Below are 18895 nucleotides of genomic sequence, written 5' to 3' on the forward strand. Positions count from 1 at the left end.
AGCAGGGATGCCAGATTTTTGCGAAAAATGTCTGCAACTACTCGAAAACTTTTGCTTGAAATCTGAAATATGTTGATCCGTACACTGCACGCTCTTTCAATTTAACTCTAAATTGGTTAGAAAATACTCACTTTTGTATTTTGATTCAAGATGTCAAAAAATGAGTACACGCTCACTCTGGATAACCCAAAACTGAGTCAAAACCTAATCAGTTTCGCTAAAACCGTATGTACTCAGAATAGAGCTTTCTACGCCAGATCTCACCAATACAGGCTTAGTCTGTATTCTAATAAAATTGATTTGTTTTCAACCAAAAAATCAGCTGATATTCAATTTCGAAAAATATTGCACTTATGAATCCTAGTTCATTAGTGTTACCTGTTTTAACAAACTTTGTTTCAGTGGAAAACCAGATGAAATAAAACTAAAAATCGGCTTACAACTTGAATAAAAGCTCGGGACAGGAGGAAATTTTTTGTTACTACCAGCGTGTTGATTATTTGCAACCAAAATTAAACTTGTATTAGTGAAATCGACCACTAATACTAGCGCAGATAGGAAGGTCTATTGAGTAGAAGTTGTTTTACTCATTTTTGAGTACCACCGAATGTTATAGAAAATGAGTAAATATAACCCATATTATACCTGATCCGCGATGCGTAAAAGTTACTCATTTTCGACTCAAAAATGAGTATTTTAAGCTTCAATGAGGGAATTTCGGAAAAATTATCATTATTGACTCGATATTATTATATTTTGCCTTTTTAATAAAATTTATTTAGAAAAAAGCTTTTTTTAAAGAAATTTACCTTTCTTCGCCGGGACACGGGGGATCTTTGAATTAATTCGCCGTATATCCATCCAACGAGTCCTGGTGAAAAAGAAAAATTGGCATTAGTTGCAGTCAATTATTTCAAATTATGAATTACCTACCGAAAACAACTAATTTCAAACATTTCTATTTCCTCCTTTTTCAGGCGGTTTGCTTGGTTTTCTGTTCGCTTTTAATTGCAAAAAATAACAAGAACAACACGCAAGCACCAGTTACCCAATTTTGAGGAAATTTGCCGCCATGATCAATTTAATTCTACTCATATTTTGACATCTTCGAACAACTGAAAAAAATGATTAAAATTCAACTCAGCGACTGAGTAGCCCAGAGTGAGCGTGTAACATTGATTAACGAAACTAAGTAACTTTCACTCAGTTTTCGCTTTTTTTTGTTTCACTCACTTTTGGGTAACTGTTCATTTTATATCAGTTTGCTGTAAACAAAAGCGAGGCATTTAACAGTTCGCTGTTTGTTTCGCTCATTCGTACATGGGTTTAGTTTTGAAAGTACTGAAACGAATAGTTTACAATAAAATAACAATCCGCTCTTTGATATATGAGCCACAAGCAGCGTTGCCAGGTATCCAGATTTAGCTGGATTATCCAGATTTTTGAACATGTATCCAGGTAAACAGCTCTGATGTCCAATTATCCAGATTTTTCATGGATGATCCAGATTTTATCCAGATTTTATTTTCTCTGTTCCGCAAAAAGGTCATCACTTCAATTTTGGCGCGAGATTTTGCAATTTTGTCGCCTCAAATTTTGCGTACCCCAAGACTTTTATCCGAAAAATTAACCTTTCACCCCACGAAATGACTGCCAGATTTTTTCCAGATTTTTATTTTGCCTTTTCCAGATTTTTAAAAAAATGACCTGGCAACGCTGGCCACAAGTCAAATAAATGTGTGCCGCAGAAGTGAGGGAACAAAACGCGAAGAATAAGTGCATAAAAACATCGGACACGTCCGCTTGTTCGAATAACTTTTGTTTTTGTTACATTGATTTTGTAACATATTGATCAAGCACTCAAATAGAGGTCAGATCCGTATTCTTAAATCATGGATGAGACGGTAATGCTTATTCTTCTTATAATACTAGTTGGTTCCTATATAGCTGGAAATATACCGTTAATCGTGATGCTGTCGGGGGAAAAACAAAAAAATGTGTCTATGTTTGGTGCTAGGGAACGACCCTTACAGTCATAATATCAGAAGGAATTCGTTCATTATACGATGGAATCTTGGACTTAAATACGTGGGCACCTGTACTTCCCTAACACCAAATACAGCGCTGATGAGCATTCATCCACAATTGGGCTCTACCTAGTGCTGGGGTTTGTCTCCATGATTGTTGTCGATCAGATGTCATCGCGGCGCAAGGAAGGATGATGCGTAAATTAACAGACACAATCTGGTAAACTACAGTTCCCGCACAACTGTTAACAGAATTGTAGCTTTTTTACGCGAAGCAATTCGGAAGATATGGAAATAATATAAAATATTAATAATTAGGTAACTTGATGGGAAATAAATCTATAACATTTAAACAATTTTTCTTATGTTGTTTTCAAATTTTAATTCCCGAAATTCTGATTGTTTTTTTCGCGTAGGAACGTCAAAGTAACGAAACTGAGTAACAGTTACTCAGTTTGGCTAATTCATGCTGCACACCAAAATCTGAAAAGAATTTTCAGCAAAAAAATACTGAAAAAAATCTGTAAAAATATTTTTGCTGATTATCAGTATTCAGAATTCTGTTTGCCGGAAATCAGCAAATTGCTGGTAATTGCCTAATTTCTGGCAACTCCATCCGACAAACTGTCAGAACAATCGCCATTTTGTGCGTAGAAAGTTAACAAAACTATAGAGAAATAAAAATGAGCTTATAAACGTATGTATCATAGATGTGGGATTTAAAAAAGCATTGCACGCGCTTAAATAGAATAATTGTGCTATAAAGAAAATGTTTGATAAGTTAATTACCAGTATTTTCTAGGAATTTGGGAATATGGGCAATATACTGTAATGCAATTTCTACTACCAATTAGTGGAAGGTTATGTCGACATTTGACACTTGAAAGTTCATACTGATAATACAGATTCAAAATCAGATAACTTTGTTTTAATAAAATAACAAAAAAACAAAAAAAAACCTGTGTGTTTTCTAACTTTTGCTGAGATACATCAGCAAATTCATGTCAAATGCTCAAATGCTGCACAGGCAGCAATTTATTCAAACAACTGATTTTCAGCAAAATGGTGTCAAAAATTTGACGTTTCGATTTGCTGATTGTTTCAGCGAGAAAGTTTGCTGATTTCATAGCTGATTTTCAAGCATGTAGAATATCAGCAAAATTTTGCTGGTTTCCAGCAATAAAAATTTAGTGTGTATCCTTTATTATATCTGATTGCAATACCTCTCAATGTGTTACCTGTCTTGTTCGTTTGGCTCGGATTTTGACATGTTCGTTTGGCTCACAACATTCTCTCCTCATATCTCTTCCTCTGACTACACCTGTTCTCGAATAAATATCCATCCTATCCTAGATGGAAAAAACAAGAAATCAACGTTTGTTTTCAATACATTGTGCACTTTTACAAATTATAGTTGTTCTTTGTGTACTGACACCTCACGCACAACATTTAAAGGACATTGTGATCAAAATTGAAGTGATCTGTTAAAATTTTTCTCCTTCTCAATCTAGCATGTAACAGCCTTGAGCCTGTTACATTTAACGTCTGGCACAGCGTCGAGTTAAAAATTTTAACAAGACACTATGTAAACAAACCCACGACAACTGTCAAATCTCTTTCTTCTTCTTGTTTTGTGACGTCATCGTGTAATGATCTATTAGAAAAAGAATACTCGCGCAGGCAAGAATCTGCAAGTATCTGCACACATTTTAAGAGTCTGCGCAAATATAAGGAGACTCTGACAAAAATTTCTTAAAAACTATGGAAAAAAACTGCAAAAATCTGCTAATCAATAGAAATCTGTCTCCAAAGTCTGCGTTTTGCAGGCAATCTACACATCTGGTGTTCCTGTTGGTGACGTCACGCATTTGAGTTTGGCAGATACTGGTATGGTTACTATGTTTACCTTCGGGCGATGCAGTCTAGTTTTCAATTTTAACAGATGGCGATATAGCGGGTCGACGCTGTGCCAGACATCAAATGTAACAGGCTCAAGGCTGTTACATGCTAGAATGAGAAGGAGAAGAATTCTAACAGATCACTTCAATTTTGATCACAATGTCCTCTAAATGTTGTGCGTGAGGTGTCAGTACACAAAGAACAATTATAATTTGTAAAAGTGCACAATGTATTGAAAACAAACGTTGATTTCTTATTTTTTCCATCTAGGATAGGATGGATATTTATTCGAGAACAGGTGTAGTCAGAGGAAGAGATATGAGGAGAGAATGTTGTGAGCCAAACGAACATGTCAAAATCCGAGCCAAACGAACAAGACTGGTAACACATTGAGAGGTATTGCAATCAGATATAATAAAGGATACACACCAAATTTTTATTGCTGGAAACCAGCAAAATTTTGCTGATATTCTACATGCTGGAAAATCAGCTATGAGATCAGCAAACTTTTTCGCTGAAACAATCAGCAAATCGAAACGTCAAATTTTTGACACCATTTTGCTGAAAATCCGTTGTTTGAATAAATTGCTGCCTGTGCAGCATTTGAGCATTTGACATGAATTTGCTGATGTATCTCCAGAGCCGGATTTAAGGGGGGGCCCAGGGGGCCCGGGCCCCCACATTTTTGAGGCCCCCACAAAACGAGAAAAAGTTCTTTTCTCTATCAAAAATGAGATTCAATCAAAAGTTCAATTTACAGTAAGAAAATTTGAACAGACCATTTCAATCTGAAACTTTCCTTCAGTGTTATTTTTTCGCGAGCGCCAATATCACAACCACATCCATAAGATTTCACCTTCGATTCTCTTGGAATGACACACATTAACACACCAATTGAATCGAACCAGCGCGCATGGGAAATCACGCAGGAAAGAAGATAATCCACAAGTTTATTTAATACATTGCTGTTGATTCCGAAAATAAGTTTACCTGTCCGAATCAGGGATACTAGATTTGCGTTGCAAAATGCAGATTTTCAGAGTCCGTGTGCAGATTTTATTGACCTGCAGAAGTGTGTAGGGGTAAACAGGGTAAGACAGCCCTGCGGGGTAAGACCGCCCACTGTAGTTTACTACCAAGTTATAAAATAATTGAAAAATTTCTTTAACGTGTCTATCACAGTATAATTACATAACATTTTGCACGTTTTTCTGTTTTGATAGTGCGCGAACGGTCGCAGAAATAATCAAAAACAACCTTTCAGCTGGCAACCAGTCAATGCGCTATTGTTTTGCGGCAACGGGACTTAAAGTTTTTCAGTCTAAAAATCTATTGTTTTGTTCGTGAATATACGTTTAATCGCTTGCCTGAATCTATCTTCTTTCGGGAATATCGAAGGCCGTGAGTAATCTTGTAATTTTGACTACTTTTTCGGTCAAATATGAAAATGTTCCACTGGGGGTAAAGTCGCCCACTATACAAGGGGTAAAACCACCACGTATCCAACTGCTTGTTGTTTTACTTCAAGACCCAAATGCCTCGACACTACAAAGGTAATATTTACAGGATCAGTAAAGCAACTTCAAGCCACATAAGACATCGATGTTAATCGACCATTTTCGATTTGGTTGAAGCTTTTCTAGTAATATATTTTAACAAGACTTATTTTTGAAAAAAGTAAACCTGTGTGAAAATGGTGTTAATGAACCAAAATAATTTTAGAGCCATGACGGTTTGTTTGATTGGTATGACGTCTCCGGCAGAATTGAAAATAGTAGTTTTTTACTTCCGAAAAAATACACACTCTAAAAAAATTTAAAGAAAAGTTATAACAATAGAATTAAAAATATATTTTTTTCAAATTTATTTAAAAAAATATGTTTTTGCCTGTAAAATCTACAAAAGGTAAGCTAAAATTTTATGGTTGTTGGATCATGGAGTAATAGAAATATTAATGGCTAAATTTTTGTGAAGAATTTTTTTTTTGGACGGTTTGTTTGGTGTATAGAGTCGTTGATAATTTTGTTCTTAAAAAAAACATAGAAAATTGAAAATATAAACAAACGAAAGAATAATTATTAGTATTTTTCTATACATAATTAGTCTTCAAAAGAATCATACAGACAGTTTTAATGAGTTTTAATTTTTAGCTTAAAGATAGGTATATTATGAATTCAATATCTTGAAAACCCCTAATTCTGAAAAATCTATTTATTTTGAAAACTAAAAAAGTTACCTAAACATTGATCTGAACTTGAATAATCAGAAAATAAAATAAGTTGAAACTTAGACATTTTTTTTCAGATTTTTCACAGTGTATATTTTATTTAAAAAGAAAAAAAATACCATCCACAACTTTGTCAGAGACACTATACCGATAAAATCAACCGTTTCGGCCCTAAAAATATTGTTTATCCTCAAAAAATGGTGGGCGATCTTACCCCGCTGGTGGGCGGGCTTACCCCGCATGAAAAAGATCTGCACATTTTCAATGAATTTTTAAAAATTGAAAAAAAAAAACTGAAAAATAAACAAAAATATTTAAGTTCTTATTTTTCAAATGCGGGTATTGAATAGAAGAACCTCTTAGCGAAGAAAAAATGAAATTGCAGCCGCAACTTTTTTTTCTATAAACAGAATTGCTTAAGGGGGCGGTCTTACGACGCTTACCCCTAGTTTTTTCCTAGGTTCTGTAGATTATTGCCAGCGTAGCCTTATATTTGCGCAGTCATTCTCAAATTGTGTGCAAATTTTTGCTTGTGGATCGCATTTTTTTCGAATTGCGGTAGGTTTTTATTTTTCAGATATCAAGAAAAAAATTCCGGATTTCGAGCAGTTGCATACATTTATTTATTTGAGCCTAATTATCTCGAACGCAACTGGAGAAAGGTCTTTATCGAAGATGAAACTGATTGAAAATAGGTTGCGTACGACTATGAAGAGTGAAAGGCTGTCAAACTTAGCATTGTTAAGTTGAGAGTACAATATTCTGAAGGAGCTGAATGTTGATTATTCAATCAATAAGTTCTCTGCAAAAAAAAACTCGTAAGAAAAAATTCTAGCAAATTTTTGGCAACTTTTCAATGAGAAATAAGTGTTTTTAACTCGTACGATAAAAAAACGGGTTTGTTTTATTCTGGGGCCCCCACTGTAAACTGGGCCCCGGGCCCCCACAATCGTAAATCCGGCTCTGTGTATCTCAGCAAAAGTTAGAAAACACACAGGTTTTTTTGTTTTTTGTTATTTTATTAAAACAAAGTTATCTGATTTTGAATCTGTATTATCAGTATGAACTTTCAAATGTCAAATGTCGACATAACCTTCCACTAATTGGTAGCAGAAATTGCATTACAGTATATTGCCCATATTCGCAAATTCCTAGAAAGTACTGAAAATTAACTTATCAAACATTTTCTTTATATCACAATTATTCTATTTAAGCGCATGCAATGCTTTTTTAAATTCCACATCTATGATACATACGTTTATAAGCTCATTTTTATTTCTCTATAGTTTTGTTAACTTTCTACGCACAAAATGGCGATTGTTCTGACAGTTTGTCGGATGGAGTTGCCAGAAATTAGGCAATTACCAGCAATTTGCTGATTTCCGGCAAACAGAATTCTGAATACTGATAATCAGCAAGAATATTTTTACTGATTTTTTTCAGTATTTTTTTGCTGAAAATTCTTTTCAGATTTTGGTGTGTATATTTGTTTTCACACGTTTCACTGAAAATAATTCTCACGCTAATCCCTAATGCTCTTTACATACGAATATCAACAAACGAACCTAATCATTCTGTTATGTCGACCCTTATCGATTTTTATTGGAATCCACGGTATTTTAACGTGTTTTGAAATTTGACGTGTGTAAGCATTGAAATCTGAGTGTAAAATGATTGATTCTGGTATGCATGACATCACAAACCGAAGTGTAAGACACAAAGCGCAAGCACATCACTCTGCTGCTTGCCTAATAAATATCAGGAGAGTTGTGTGCAAAGCCACGACCGCAAGGTTGAAGTAGAATACTTTTACAACAAAGATTGCGTGTCAGTCATTTTTTCTAATAAATAAACGTTGACTAATCAGATCAATCGAATTTCGCGCTTCAACAAGGATTGACCATTTTCAATAATATAGTAAGTTGCTTGTCATGGTTGGGGCTTGACAATTTTTAAATTTTGAGATGGATTTTTTCTCGATGTCGTGCTCATGACTGAACGAAAAGATAATTCAGTACGTTCTGAGACACGGAGATAAAGTGAAATTTATAACTTTTACAAATTTGAAAATGTGAATTAACTCATTAGAAAATATTAACTCTTCAATCAAGTTGTTATTTCATCCTGAAAAGGACAATTTGTTGTCCTTTTCAGGATGATATTTTTTCCTGAGTAAACATACGTAACACTCAGGAAGAAATCTTCCAAAAAAGTTGGTACAAAATGAACTACTCAAAAGTACCAACCTCTGTGAAAAAAACCTCTGTTTGAGTAGTTTATGGAGGTTGTGTACCTGCGCAGCCCTGCATTTGTCTCGTTCCCACTCGAAAAATGCAGCATTGATTTTGTAAATAACTTTTTGACAGTTTCGTAAGGGATTTTGTTGAGGGCTCGAGTAGAGCCGCGGTGAAGAAAATTCATTCCGTTCATTTTCGTCGAGCAGTTCATACTGGTGTTGGTACCGGGTGATGTGGGGCAGAGTACCAAAAAAAATCGCCAGTGTTACGTATGTCTAAGTATGTGATTTTACAGTGACAGGCATCAGCAATGTTTTATTGTTTTTGAATGGTTGATATCAAGTGCTTTTGAGCAGTGCTTTTAAGGTAAAAATAAAAATTTAGGCAGATTGTTTCCGATATCAACTGTGCCATCATCACCTAGTGAGATTTCACCTATGTCAGTTTTACATCTATACCACATACATAAAACATGTGTAACACTGGCGTTTTTTTCTGGTACACGTTGCCCCATAGTACTCCGTACCTCGTCCTGTCCAACTGCTCGACAAACAATGAACAAAATAAATTTTCTTTTTCTCGGCTTCATCGAGCCCTAAAGAAAAACCCATAAGGAACTGTCAAAAAGTTATTTACAAAATCAATGCAGCATTTTTCGAGTAGGAACGAGACAAATGCAGGGCTGCGCAGGTACACTGCCTTCAAAAACAACTCAAACAGTAAAGCGGGCAATGTATGCAGTTTGCGAGGATGCGAAAATGAACGGGAATAGAAGGTGTGACTTTTAGGCTTAGGAAAAATTTTCCCTCGTCCAGACGGGACTCGAACCCGCAATCTCCGGGTTCGAGTCCCGTCTGGACGAGGGAAAATTTTTCCTAAGCCTAAAAGTCACACCTTCTATTCCCGTTCATTTTCGCATCCTCGCAAACTGCATACATTGCCCGCTTTACTAAAACTTAAAATGTAAGTCATATGACAAAAATGAAATTAGTTCGTAAAGTAACTCAAACAGTGATTTTATTCACAGGGTGGTACCATTCGAGTAGTTCATTTTGTACCAACTTTTTTGGAAGCTTTCTTCCTGAGTGTTACGTATGTCCACGCTCGTGAAAAGTAGCACTGCGAATAAATTGATTTTAATTCAATTTCATAAGTTGCATGGAAACGTCAAAAAATGAATACCGCATTTCGTGATTCTGTGTAATTTTTATACTGATTTTAGATTAATCTAGAATAACTCATTTTTGAATTTACCACTAGAACTCAATTTCGAGTACCAAGCATGAAAAATCGACACCATTATTTGACACGAGTGAAAAAGCGGCACCATGATTCGACATTTGTGCGCCATTATTTAGCCTGTGCGGCCGTGTTATCTGTTCTTGTGGCTGTTTGAGTGATTCCAAAAAATGAGAAAATTGCTGGGAAGGTGGTCACGGACATTTCAGAAAGCTTTAAGGTACACATATAAACTTTTTTCATTATTCATTCTAAAAAACCAAAAGTTTTCAGGTTGTTCGTGTCGTCAGGAAAATTGTGGGAGAGTAAAATATCAAGTGATTATGCATCACAAAAAAGAGCAAAATATACTTAGAAAAATTTATATAATTAGACACCGTTCAGATAGAATGTCCCCTAAGTTTTGTTTTATTTTGACTGCTACCGGCACAAACCTCCCTCTCTACGTTAACATCGCATTTAAAACTGAGTGGTTTTCAATTCCTAAACTGAGTACTTTTGAATTCTGATAATGGTTAGTTTTAAATTCAAAAATAAATATTTTCCTATTCAAAAACTTGATAGTTTCAAAATTTAAATCTGAGTAGTTTTAAATTCAATAAATGGATAATTTTGTACACATAAACTGATAATTTTTACAAACTAAATGAGTTTTATTAAACACAAAAAATGAGTTCAATTGTATACATCATTCTGAATAATAAATACACAGTATTTGCTTATGCTAAGATTACACAATTTTGAATAACTACGGAGTTACTCAATTTTCGTGTTGTTCCACTTTTTATGGAAATGAATTGTTTTCTAATCATTTTTGAATTTATTTTAGGGAGCGTGGCATGTATTATACTAATTTGTCAAAAAAAATCTGGCATCTCTGCGTGTAATTTAAAAACATCATCAACAAAAACATATGCTGTCAGATCAGATGCTGTTTACATTTGTCTATCTATATCCAAAAATGGTGGTTAACGAATTGTCTACACGTGCCAAAAAAAATTCTTGTAATATGATTACGTCCGATAATGTGGATAATTCATGTTTATCCAACGCAAGCAAAAAAATAGTGTTACTAGAAAGAGAACTCAAATTTGTACGAACACTTGCTGGAAACAACGTTAAAGTTCGTCGAAAGGTTTTTAAGAATCTCAAAACATGGTTAGCAACACGCAGTCAGAGTACTTTTGGTAATTTTATTCTAAATTGATAGACTATATGTCACTACATATCGACTTTTTCCAGCCTTCACAGATACGGATTTTCTACGGTTATGGAAAGGATTATTTTATTGTATGTGGATGGCAGATAAACCGCTTACACAAGAAACTCTAGCTGATGATATCGCCTCTTTGGTCAGATGTTTTGATAAATTACACATTTCTCTTCAGTATTTTGGAGCGTTTTTAGAAACAATGTGTATAGAGTGGTTTGGAATTGATCATTGGAGGATGGATAAATTCATGATGGTAAAATATATGTTAATGTTTGCAATAATAAATATTAAGTGGTAAATTGTTACAGCTGGTTCGACGGTGTACCCGACAGTCGTTGATGCTTTTACATGAGTCTGGTTGGTCGGTCCAAAGTGTGAACATCTTCATGCAACAAATTGAGAAAACCATTCTGAATATCGATAAATGTCCATTTGGATTAACTAAACATTTCAACGATTTATTTTTGGAAGAGGTAGCGAAAGTCAGTGAAGGTGATATTACAGATGAAGCAATGCAGACGATCGTTAAACCTTACGCTATTTGTTTGCTCAAAACGAATGATAGGAGAATGATTAAACATATTACTTCAAGCATATTTCATTATTTGTTATATCAGTCTGAGCTTGGACAGACTTATCAGGAGAAATTCGACCTGTGGAAAAACACAAACTTTGTGACCGGTAATATTGATGATGTGGATTATGAAATAAGGTACGAATATGAAAATAGCGATGAGAAGGATGATGATAGTGAGCAAAAAGAAAGGGTATATGATCCTCGAGCTGGTCAAGTGGATGTCGTCATTAATGCAATCAAGTTCAATGCTTTGAAAATTGTCGAAATTTTTGAAAATAATCGATATAAATCGTTCGTTACATCGAAAGGAAAAAAGCAAATGAAAATGCTTGTGAAACAATTTAAAAAATTTGACTCCGGAGTTTTTCCACTTGGATTCCAATCGGTAGCTAGTATTGCTGAAAAAGACTATGCTGTGGATATTGATGAACAAGTTGCAGAATTAGAGAATTGTCAGAGAAAATCTGAAGATAAAGTAAAGAAGAAAAACAAAATTGAGAAGCCAAAGCAAACAACTCCTAATGATGAGTCTAAAGTTTGGATTGAAACTGACATTGGCAAGGAAAAAAACAATCAACAAAAAATAGTTGGCAAAACCAAAATAAATAGGAAGAACAAGAAACCAACAAAAACGCAGCTTAAAGAAAAATTATTAGGTCGTCTAAAAGAAAAACGAGAAAAAAAAATAAAGGATATTAAGGAAGCGAAAATGCTTGAACAGAAAATCACAGTTGATGGTGAGGATTATTTTAGAAAACCAATTGCATCCAAAAAACAACCCCTAGTTGAAAAAAGCAAGTCAGAAAAAACGTTCAAGATTGCGGATGAATGGCCAGAAAGCTCACAACACGTCGAAAAAAACTCTTTTATTCCATTTAGTGAAGTAAATAGTAAAAAGTTTGATAATAGGCAGGTGTCAGGGTCTAACAATTTACTTACTACGCCCAAAAATAAAGGAAAATCATTAAAGCGCACAGTATCATTGACTGGTGAAACTACAAAATTGAAAAAACGAGTGAAGATAGCTCTTAATAAAAACGTATCTCAAGAGTTACAGCAGCACATAGCACAGGTGGAAAGTTCTCCTCAATTACCTTACGATTCAACAAAAAAACCAACTAAAGCAGCACTAAAACCTAATTTGTTACCAAGTCCTATCAACCCATTTTACCGAAAAAAAATCGGCCTGAAATTAAACGATACATTGTAGAAACATTGCTATTTGTACGCATGGATATTAAAAATATATCAAAATGTAATTACAGTACACAGTTTTATTATTTTCAATTTACATCTCGATATTGATTTTTCATAGGGGGGAAAGCTCATCAAAACTTCCGGCCCTCTCCGTAGCACATACTACGGAGAGCCAGCGAATAGATGGGCGATGGAGAGATATTGAGTGCATTGGGTACAGGGCCAAGTCCCCCCTGGGTGGCGCTAAACGATGAGAGCGAGAATGGACGAACACGTATGACAACGGAAAGGTGTACCAGGGGAGCCTCACCGGACTTTTCCGCTATATTGGGGATACTCTGCTGCCTCTTCACAAATCAATCACCAACCTTTTTTTTTTGTTTTTCTTTTTCATTTCCTCTTTTTGTGTTTTTTCCTTTTTTTTACCCGTTACTAACACCTCAATTCCTTTCCTTCCTTTCGTTTCCGCACCCATCATAATTCGAAACACACCCAAGCACATGCACATGACAACAAATAACAGGGAATATAACAGAGACGACACCCATGGAAAGTACAACAGCGCGCACCGAAGGAGGAACAGCTAAGCAAACTATTTATTATTATTGTTATTTAGACATAGAAAAACCATTCGACAGTGTTTGGCATAAAGGTTTGATTGCAAAATCGCGAACATTTAATTTTCCAATTTTCCTATTCAAAATTTTGAAAAATTATCATACTGATCGAACTCTGCAGGTTGTCTATCAGAATTCAAAATCTGATAGATTTTCTGTCAGAGCAGGTGTGCCTCAAGGTTCTGTCTTGGACCCAGTCCTGTACAACATATTCACTTCAGACCTTCCTGATTTGCCTCCAGGATGCACAAAGTCATTGTTCTGCGATGACACAAGCATTTCCGTAAAAGGAAAAAGCCTTCGTGTCATATGCAGTCGATTGCAGAGAAGTTCAGATATTTTTTCTTCCTACTTGCAAAAGTGGAAAATCTCTCCCAATGCTTCTAAAACTCAAATGATAATTTTTCCTCATAAGACTAGGGCTTCTTTCCTCAAGCCAAACAATAATCACGTTGTCAAGATGAATGGGGTTATTTTAAGTTGGTCTGACAAGGTTAAGTACTTGGAACTAATTTATGATAAAAAACTTATTTTCAAAGAGCACATTGAAAGTATATAAGCCAAGTGCATCAAATATACGAGATGTTTATATCCTCTAGGGTGGGGAATCGTTATATGGAAAAAACGAAACTTGATAGCAGAATGCCAGAACCAAGTTTTTTTTGTTTTATTCGGGGCCCCAAACAATCCTAAATTTATCGGAAGTCGATTGGTTTTGTCTTTGCTTGGCGCTTTGCATTTCAAATTTATATGGAGATTTGTATGGAAAAACAAACTTTTTTGCATTTTCCATTCTAAAGAACTCAAAATGGCCCAAACCATAGGTTTCATGACTTCAGATGGTAGGTTTTTTGATGCCTAACAACTTGGCCGAAGACACTAAAGAGCTAGGGTATCCCAAAAAAAATACTAGAGCTGTTCAAAGTTGATTATGTCGAAATTTTATGTTGCAAATCATTTCTTCTGCCAACACTGCCAGTGTACCGGCGTCAGTCAGATTTCCATCTGAAGTAACCTCTGAAACACGTTGTAGACTCTACCTACGCCTAGAATATTGACACAGAACCACAGAACGGAAGGTCAACTTCAGGTATATGATCGAACAGAAAGTGCACACAAAAAGGACTGAAAAATGACAATTGAATTTTCTGTGCTCTCGGGCAATATATATTTGTCGTGTACGTTTATGCCGCTTTGCCAGTGGTATAATGTGGCATAATTTATTCGATGTTTTGAATTGACGGTTATTTCAACAGTTTAACCCGTTTAATACAATCTATTACGTTCGATGCAAAAACGTTTTGGGTGAAAATTCGCAATTATTCACATTTGTGGAGTTTGTCATATTACAATAGTGTAACGAAGGTATTGTAATCGACAAATGTTGATTTGAAACACGAACAACAATCAATGTTATTGAAAAATCGTGCGTTTTAAAACGTTAATGTTGCAATTCCATTTACAATTGTACCATGTGTCATAGACAGCTATTTTTGAAAATTGTTAAAATTTAAAATGCAGCTCGTGAGTATTTTTTTTTTTCAACTAAAGAAAGTACTTTGAGTTTTTAAAAATCATGGCACAGATGGATTTTTTAACGCAAATTTCCAGAATATTTATGATAAATGAATCACATTTTTATTCGAAAATGAAATTTATAAACTATTTTCATCCTCTTATAAGATTATATTAAATGTTTTGTCGATTGACTCTAGTCCATTCTGGAGAATATAGATTTTCTTCTCATTGATGGGACATACGACATGCCATTTAAACAAAAATAAGCTGAATAAGGTTAATTAAAATCAGGTTAGCTTCTAGAGCAACGAATAATGCGATTGTAAGAGGTACCGGTTTCATTGTGCAGTCCTTTTTTTAAATCTGATAAAAATCTAATCGTGATTCGAAAAAATGCGCTCGAGCAGGCAGAAATCTGTAAAAACTGCACACATTTTGAGAAAGTCATAGGAAAAAAAAATGTAGTTAACCTTCCGCATAATCAATAACCATAAAACGTGCCTAACAACTAGTTCGGGATATAGTTGTTGCTCTCTCTATCTAACGTTACATTAAAATCAGTTGGCCCTCTGGCAATCTGTCCAACTACGCAGGGGCTATTCCGTGCCAGGATACAATAGTAGATTTCGGTAAGGGAACTAGGAGGAATTAACGAACTCAACTGAATTAAAACGATAAGACTCACAAAACAATGCGATAAGGGAGTGAAGCATAACATAAGAAAATCAAGTTACATTGCTAACTTAACTCTATTGGCATACATACATTTTGCCACCCTTTACAAAGCTCACATCTTTAACTTATTCATATCGGTGGGGGCCCCTTGATGTTGACTTTACTGTACTTCACACGCTGCCACCGGTGCGCTAGATCCCTTTCTGTCTTGCCTAATCGGCAAGCATTGCGACGATCGTGTAGTCTGCTCCTTCGTGTCCTTGCGGTCTCGCTATCGCACGTATGGTTGGCGGGAACGAAATGCAGTAAATTCGGCTCAATCGGTCTTGCCTTTGCCGTCCCTAGATGCTATCACTACGCTCAGAGAGTCTCGTTGCTGTGGCACGACCGAAGCACCTAAGCCTGTAAATCAAAGGCCCTCTAGGAGGCCATGTGACGTCATTCATTTGCTACAGAAACGCTGCAATTTATATGATGTACCTTTCGAAGGCCTTTGGGTGTCTTGTGTTTACTCTTTCGATACTTAAATCCAACGCAGCCGAGTCTCGTTGTGGCTTAATCTGTCGTCGGAGATCACTAGCTTATGCCGTATAACTCTACACGAAAGAATTGAGGTTATGTTCTCGCCTAGGTCGTAGTTATGAGAGTTTCCTTGTTTCTTGGAATTCGCAACTCTCGTAGCAAATCTATCTCTCCAAACTATACGGATGTTACGTGCAAGTCTTGCGATAGCTCATAGGGAACTTGGTGTATTGATTGGAATGAAGTCAAACGTGCTCGCGTTGCATGCGGTTATCCGAGAACAGATCGGGTGGTCCCTTTGCGATTAAAAGGCACCAAATTAGCTTCTATTGCATGGGCATTTGAGTGTTTTACCTTTTGTTTGCGGGCTTTTGGTGTAACCTGCCAAATCGTGATATGCGATGCGACAAACCTTCTATCTCGAGCACTTCAGATCGGCTTCTTAAGGACGACCATAAACCACCTTCACTCTATGACTGTACCGTGCAATTGTCTGAGCCAAGCTTTGTTCCCGAGGATTATCGTTGCAGAGCGAGAGCGGGCAAGCGGGATTCATGTTGTGTTTAGAGACTTCTAGCGAGAGACTGGTCATTATACTCGCTTCGATTTGGTAGCGATGTGAGTGCATGCAATTCGTAGAGCTTGCACTCGAAGAAAATTTACGGTATTTTAGTCGGCAAAATCTCGAAGTTGTAACACAACATCATGCAAGCGGCAACGAAATTTTTGCGGGGGCTTGCATCCGCAAAAATTTCGTATGAATGCTGACGTAAGATTTTGAAGAGGCTGATCGATTCTTACTCTACACAATCTCGAACAAATTTGCTCCCATTTGGGAATCGATGATTGCCGCTTCTTCACTTCCAGGAACTTGTATACAGATCTTATTAGTTAAAGGTAACCGCTGCTCTTGCTACACCTTTTGGTGCCAAATACTTCCAAGAGTTTGATACTCGCTAATAGACTTAGCTGAAGATTTCTAACACTAGCTTATATCTATTTATATCTAGGGCCGATCGCATTTTCAAAATCTGTGTTATAGTTTTGAGTTGGGCGCCAGAAATTACGCCGAGTAAATACATAATAAGCATTTTAACTGAACATTGATATATAGTGAACTTGCAGATTGAGTACTTTGTTAGTGAGTCATTTTAAAACAGTTTGGCACTTGCGGTGTTGTAATTTGCTTGAGGCGACTAATGTTATGATCTTTTTAGAAGAAGCAACGTTATAATTAGCGTTTGCGTGGGTGACTTGTGAGCTTTGCGTAGTAACTCCACTCCTTTCTGTCTGGTGGATCTAAGGAGGATTTTGTTTGAAGTTGTGGACGATAGGTGGTTTGTGCTGACCGTGATCGACAGGGTTCCAAGGCTAATCGTATAGGGCCTCTGTTCGAACAACGGCATCAAGTCCTGTGGCGGAATCGCTCTTGGTCTACAGTTAAACTGCGTACATAGCTGGTTAAGTAGATGATCAATCTGGTTTGATGTCCTTTAAGTGATAGACTCCGATTCTCGAAGTTTTAATCTCTTCCAATAGGTAGTTGTTGCAGCCTTGGACTTGTCGTACAATGCATGGTATGAATTTTGCTCCTAACTTCTTCGTGCGGTGCTCCGCTGCCTGGGATAATTGAAACGAACGTCTCCAGACAACATCCCCTACGTTGAAGCTTCTGTTTCGCGCTCTTAGATCGTATCGCTTTTTGCTATGTTCGTGAGCTGCCCTGATTTTGGCGATTACAAATTGTTGAATGTTCTGTACTGTCTTAATTCGCGCCTTTTGTTCCTCCTCGGGATTTTGCAAAGCGTTAAGCTGGGCCAGTGGATATTGGTCCGTAAACAGGATGTGGTCGCGACCGAAATTACAATAGTACGGGCTGCATCCCAGCGTCTCGTGTTTTGCCGTGTTAATAGCACAAACTACCTGCTGAATATGTAGGTCCCAGTCTCTTTGGTCCTCATCTAAGAGCGATCTAACACACGTAATCAGCGTGCGATTCGTTCTCTCTGCAGCATTACACATCGGTGTGTAGAATGCTGTTCTCATGCGGATAATGTTGTACCTCTTTAGCAGTGACTGAAATACATGAGAGAGGAACTGTGAGCCTGAATCGGAGACTATGATCCTTGGCGTTGAGAAGCGATGAAATACGTACTGTTCCAGGAAAGTAGACATCTGCTGTGCATTCGCTGAGCGAAAAGGCTCCGTGATGACAAACTTAGTCACCCAATCGACGATGACCAGGAGAACGGTATTTCCCCTTTTCGAGCGAGTCAGAGGGCCGATGTAATCAATCGAGATCAGTTCCCATGGTAGTTGTGCTGGTTTTGTGCTTCCTAAGGTTGGTGTTAGCGTGGCATTAGAAGCTTTGCTGGCTTTACATACCTCGCAAGATTGCACGTATTTACGCACGTCTTTCGCCATCTGAGGCCAGTAACAATCTCGCTGTATGCGATTGAGTGTGCGTTCTGCACCAAGATGCGCTGCTGTCGGGATGTCATGATTGCGATGCATTATGTCTCGCCGTTGATGCGTTGGGATCACTTTTTTCCATCGATGACATTTACCTCCCGATTCGTCCTTTGCCGTGCAGTTTTTATAGAGTTGCTCTCTTATCACCTTGAAATCTGGAAAACTATCGGGGTTCGCCTTGACATCTTCCGCCAGTTTATTATACCATACATCTGAATGGGCTGGAATTGATGAATCGATCATATCTATTATCTCCACTCGACTCAGACAATCCGGTACGACGTTTGAACTTCCTTTGCGATATTTTATGTCGAATGAATAAGCGTTCAAGCGAAGAATCCATCTAGCTAGAAGCGGCGTAGGATTTTTCATGGTTTTCAAATACGTTAGACTCGAGTGGTCGCAGTAAACAGTGAAGTGCGTGCCCTCTAAGTATCCTCGAAACTTTTCGATTGATCGAATGACTGCGAGACAC

General features: G+C 36.7%; 1 protein-coding gene and 1 long non-coding RNA gene across 2 annotated transcripts; both read left to right on the forward strand.

Annotated features, from left to right (window-relative positions):
- The first annotated feature begins 1717 nt into the window (after positions 1 to 1717).
- Positions 1718 to 2383, forward strand: LOC129732178 (uncharacterized). Its single transcript, XR_008729196.1, has 2 exons — positions 1718 to 1870; positions 1933 to 2383. It is a non-coding gene; the product is annotated as an uncharacterized LOC129732178 (long non-coding RNA).
- Positions 2384 to 10472: 8089 nt separating this feature from the next.
- LOC129732179 (ribosomal RNA processing protein 1 homolog) lies at positions 10473 to 12686 on the forward strand. The gene is made up of 3 exons (XM_055692766.1): positions 10473 to 10816; positions 10872 to 11095; positions 11151 to 12686. Exons 1-3 carry the CDS (start codon positions 10543 to 10545, stop codon positions 12627 to 12629), a joined length of 1977 nt encoding a protein of 658 aa, XP_055548741.1. The 5' UTR covers positions 10473 to 10542; the 3' UTR covers positions 12630 to 12686.
- Positions 12687 to 18895: the final 6209 nt, after the last annotated feature.

Source organism: Wyeomyia smithii, chromosome 3 (genome assembly GCF_029784165.1).
Source record: "Wyeomyia smithii strain HCP4-BCI-WySm-NY-G18 chromosome 3, ASM2978416v1, whole genome shotgun sequence".
Classification (NCBI taxonomy): Eukaryota; Metazoa; Arthropoda; class Insecta; order Diptera; family Culicidae; genus Wyeomyia; species Wyeomyia smithii.

Bases quoted from the DNA above. Each gene is read 5' to 3' on its own strand.
- LOC129732179 (XM_055692766.1), top strand. From the start codon at position 10,543: ATGCTGTCAGATCAGATGCTGTTTACATTTGTCTATCTATATCCAAAA. The intron at 10,817-10,871 runs GTAATTTTATTC...GACTTTTTCCAG, and splicing joins ACGCAGTCAGAGTACTTTTG to CCTTCACAGATACGGATTTT. The intron at 11,096-11,150 runs GTAAAATATATG...AAATTGTTACAG, and splicing joins GGATGGATAAATTCATGATG to CTGGTTCGACGGTGTACCCG.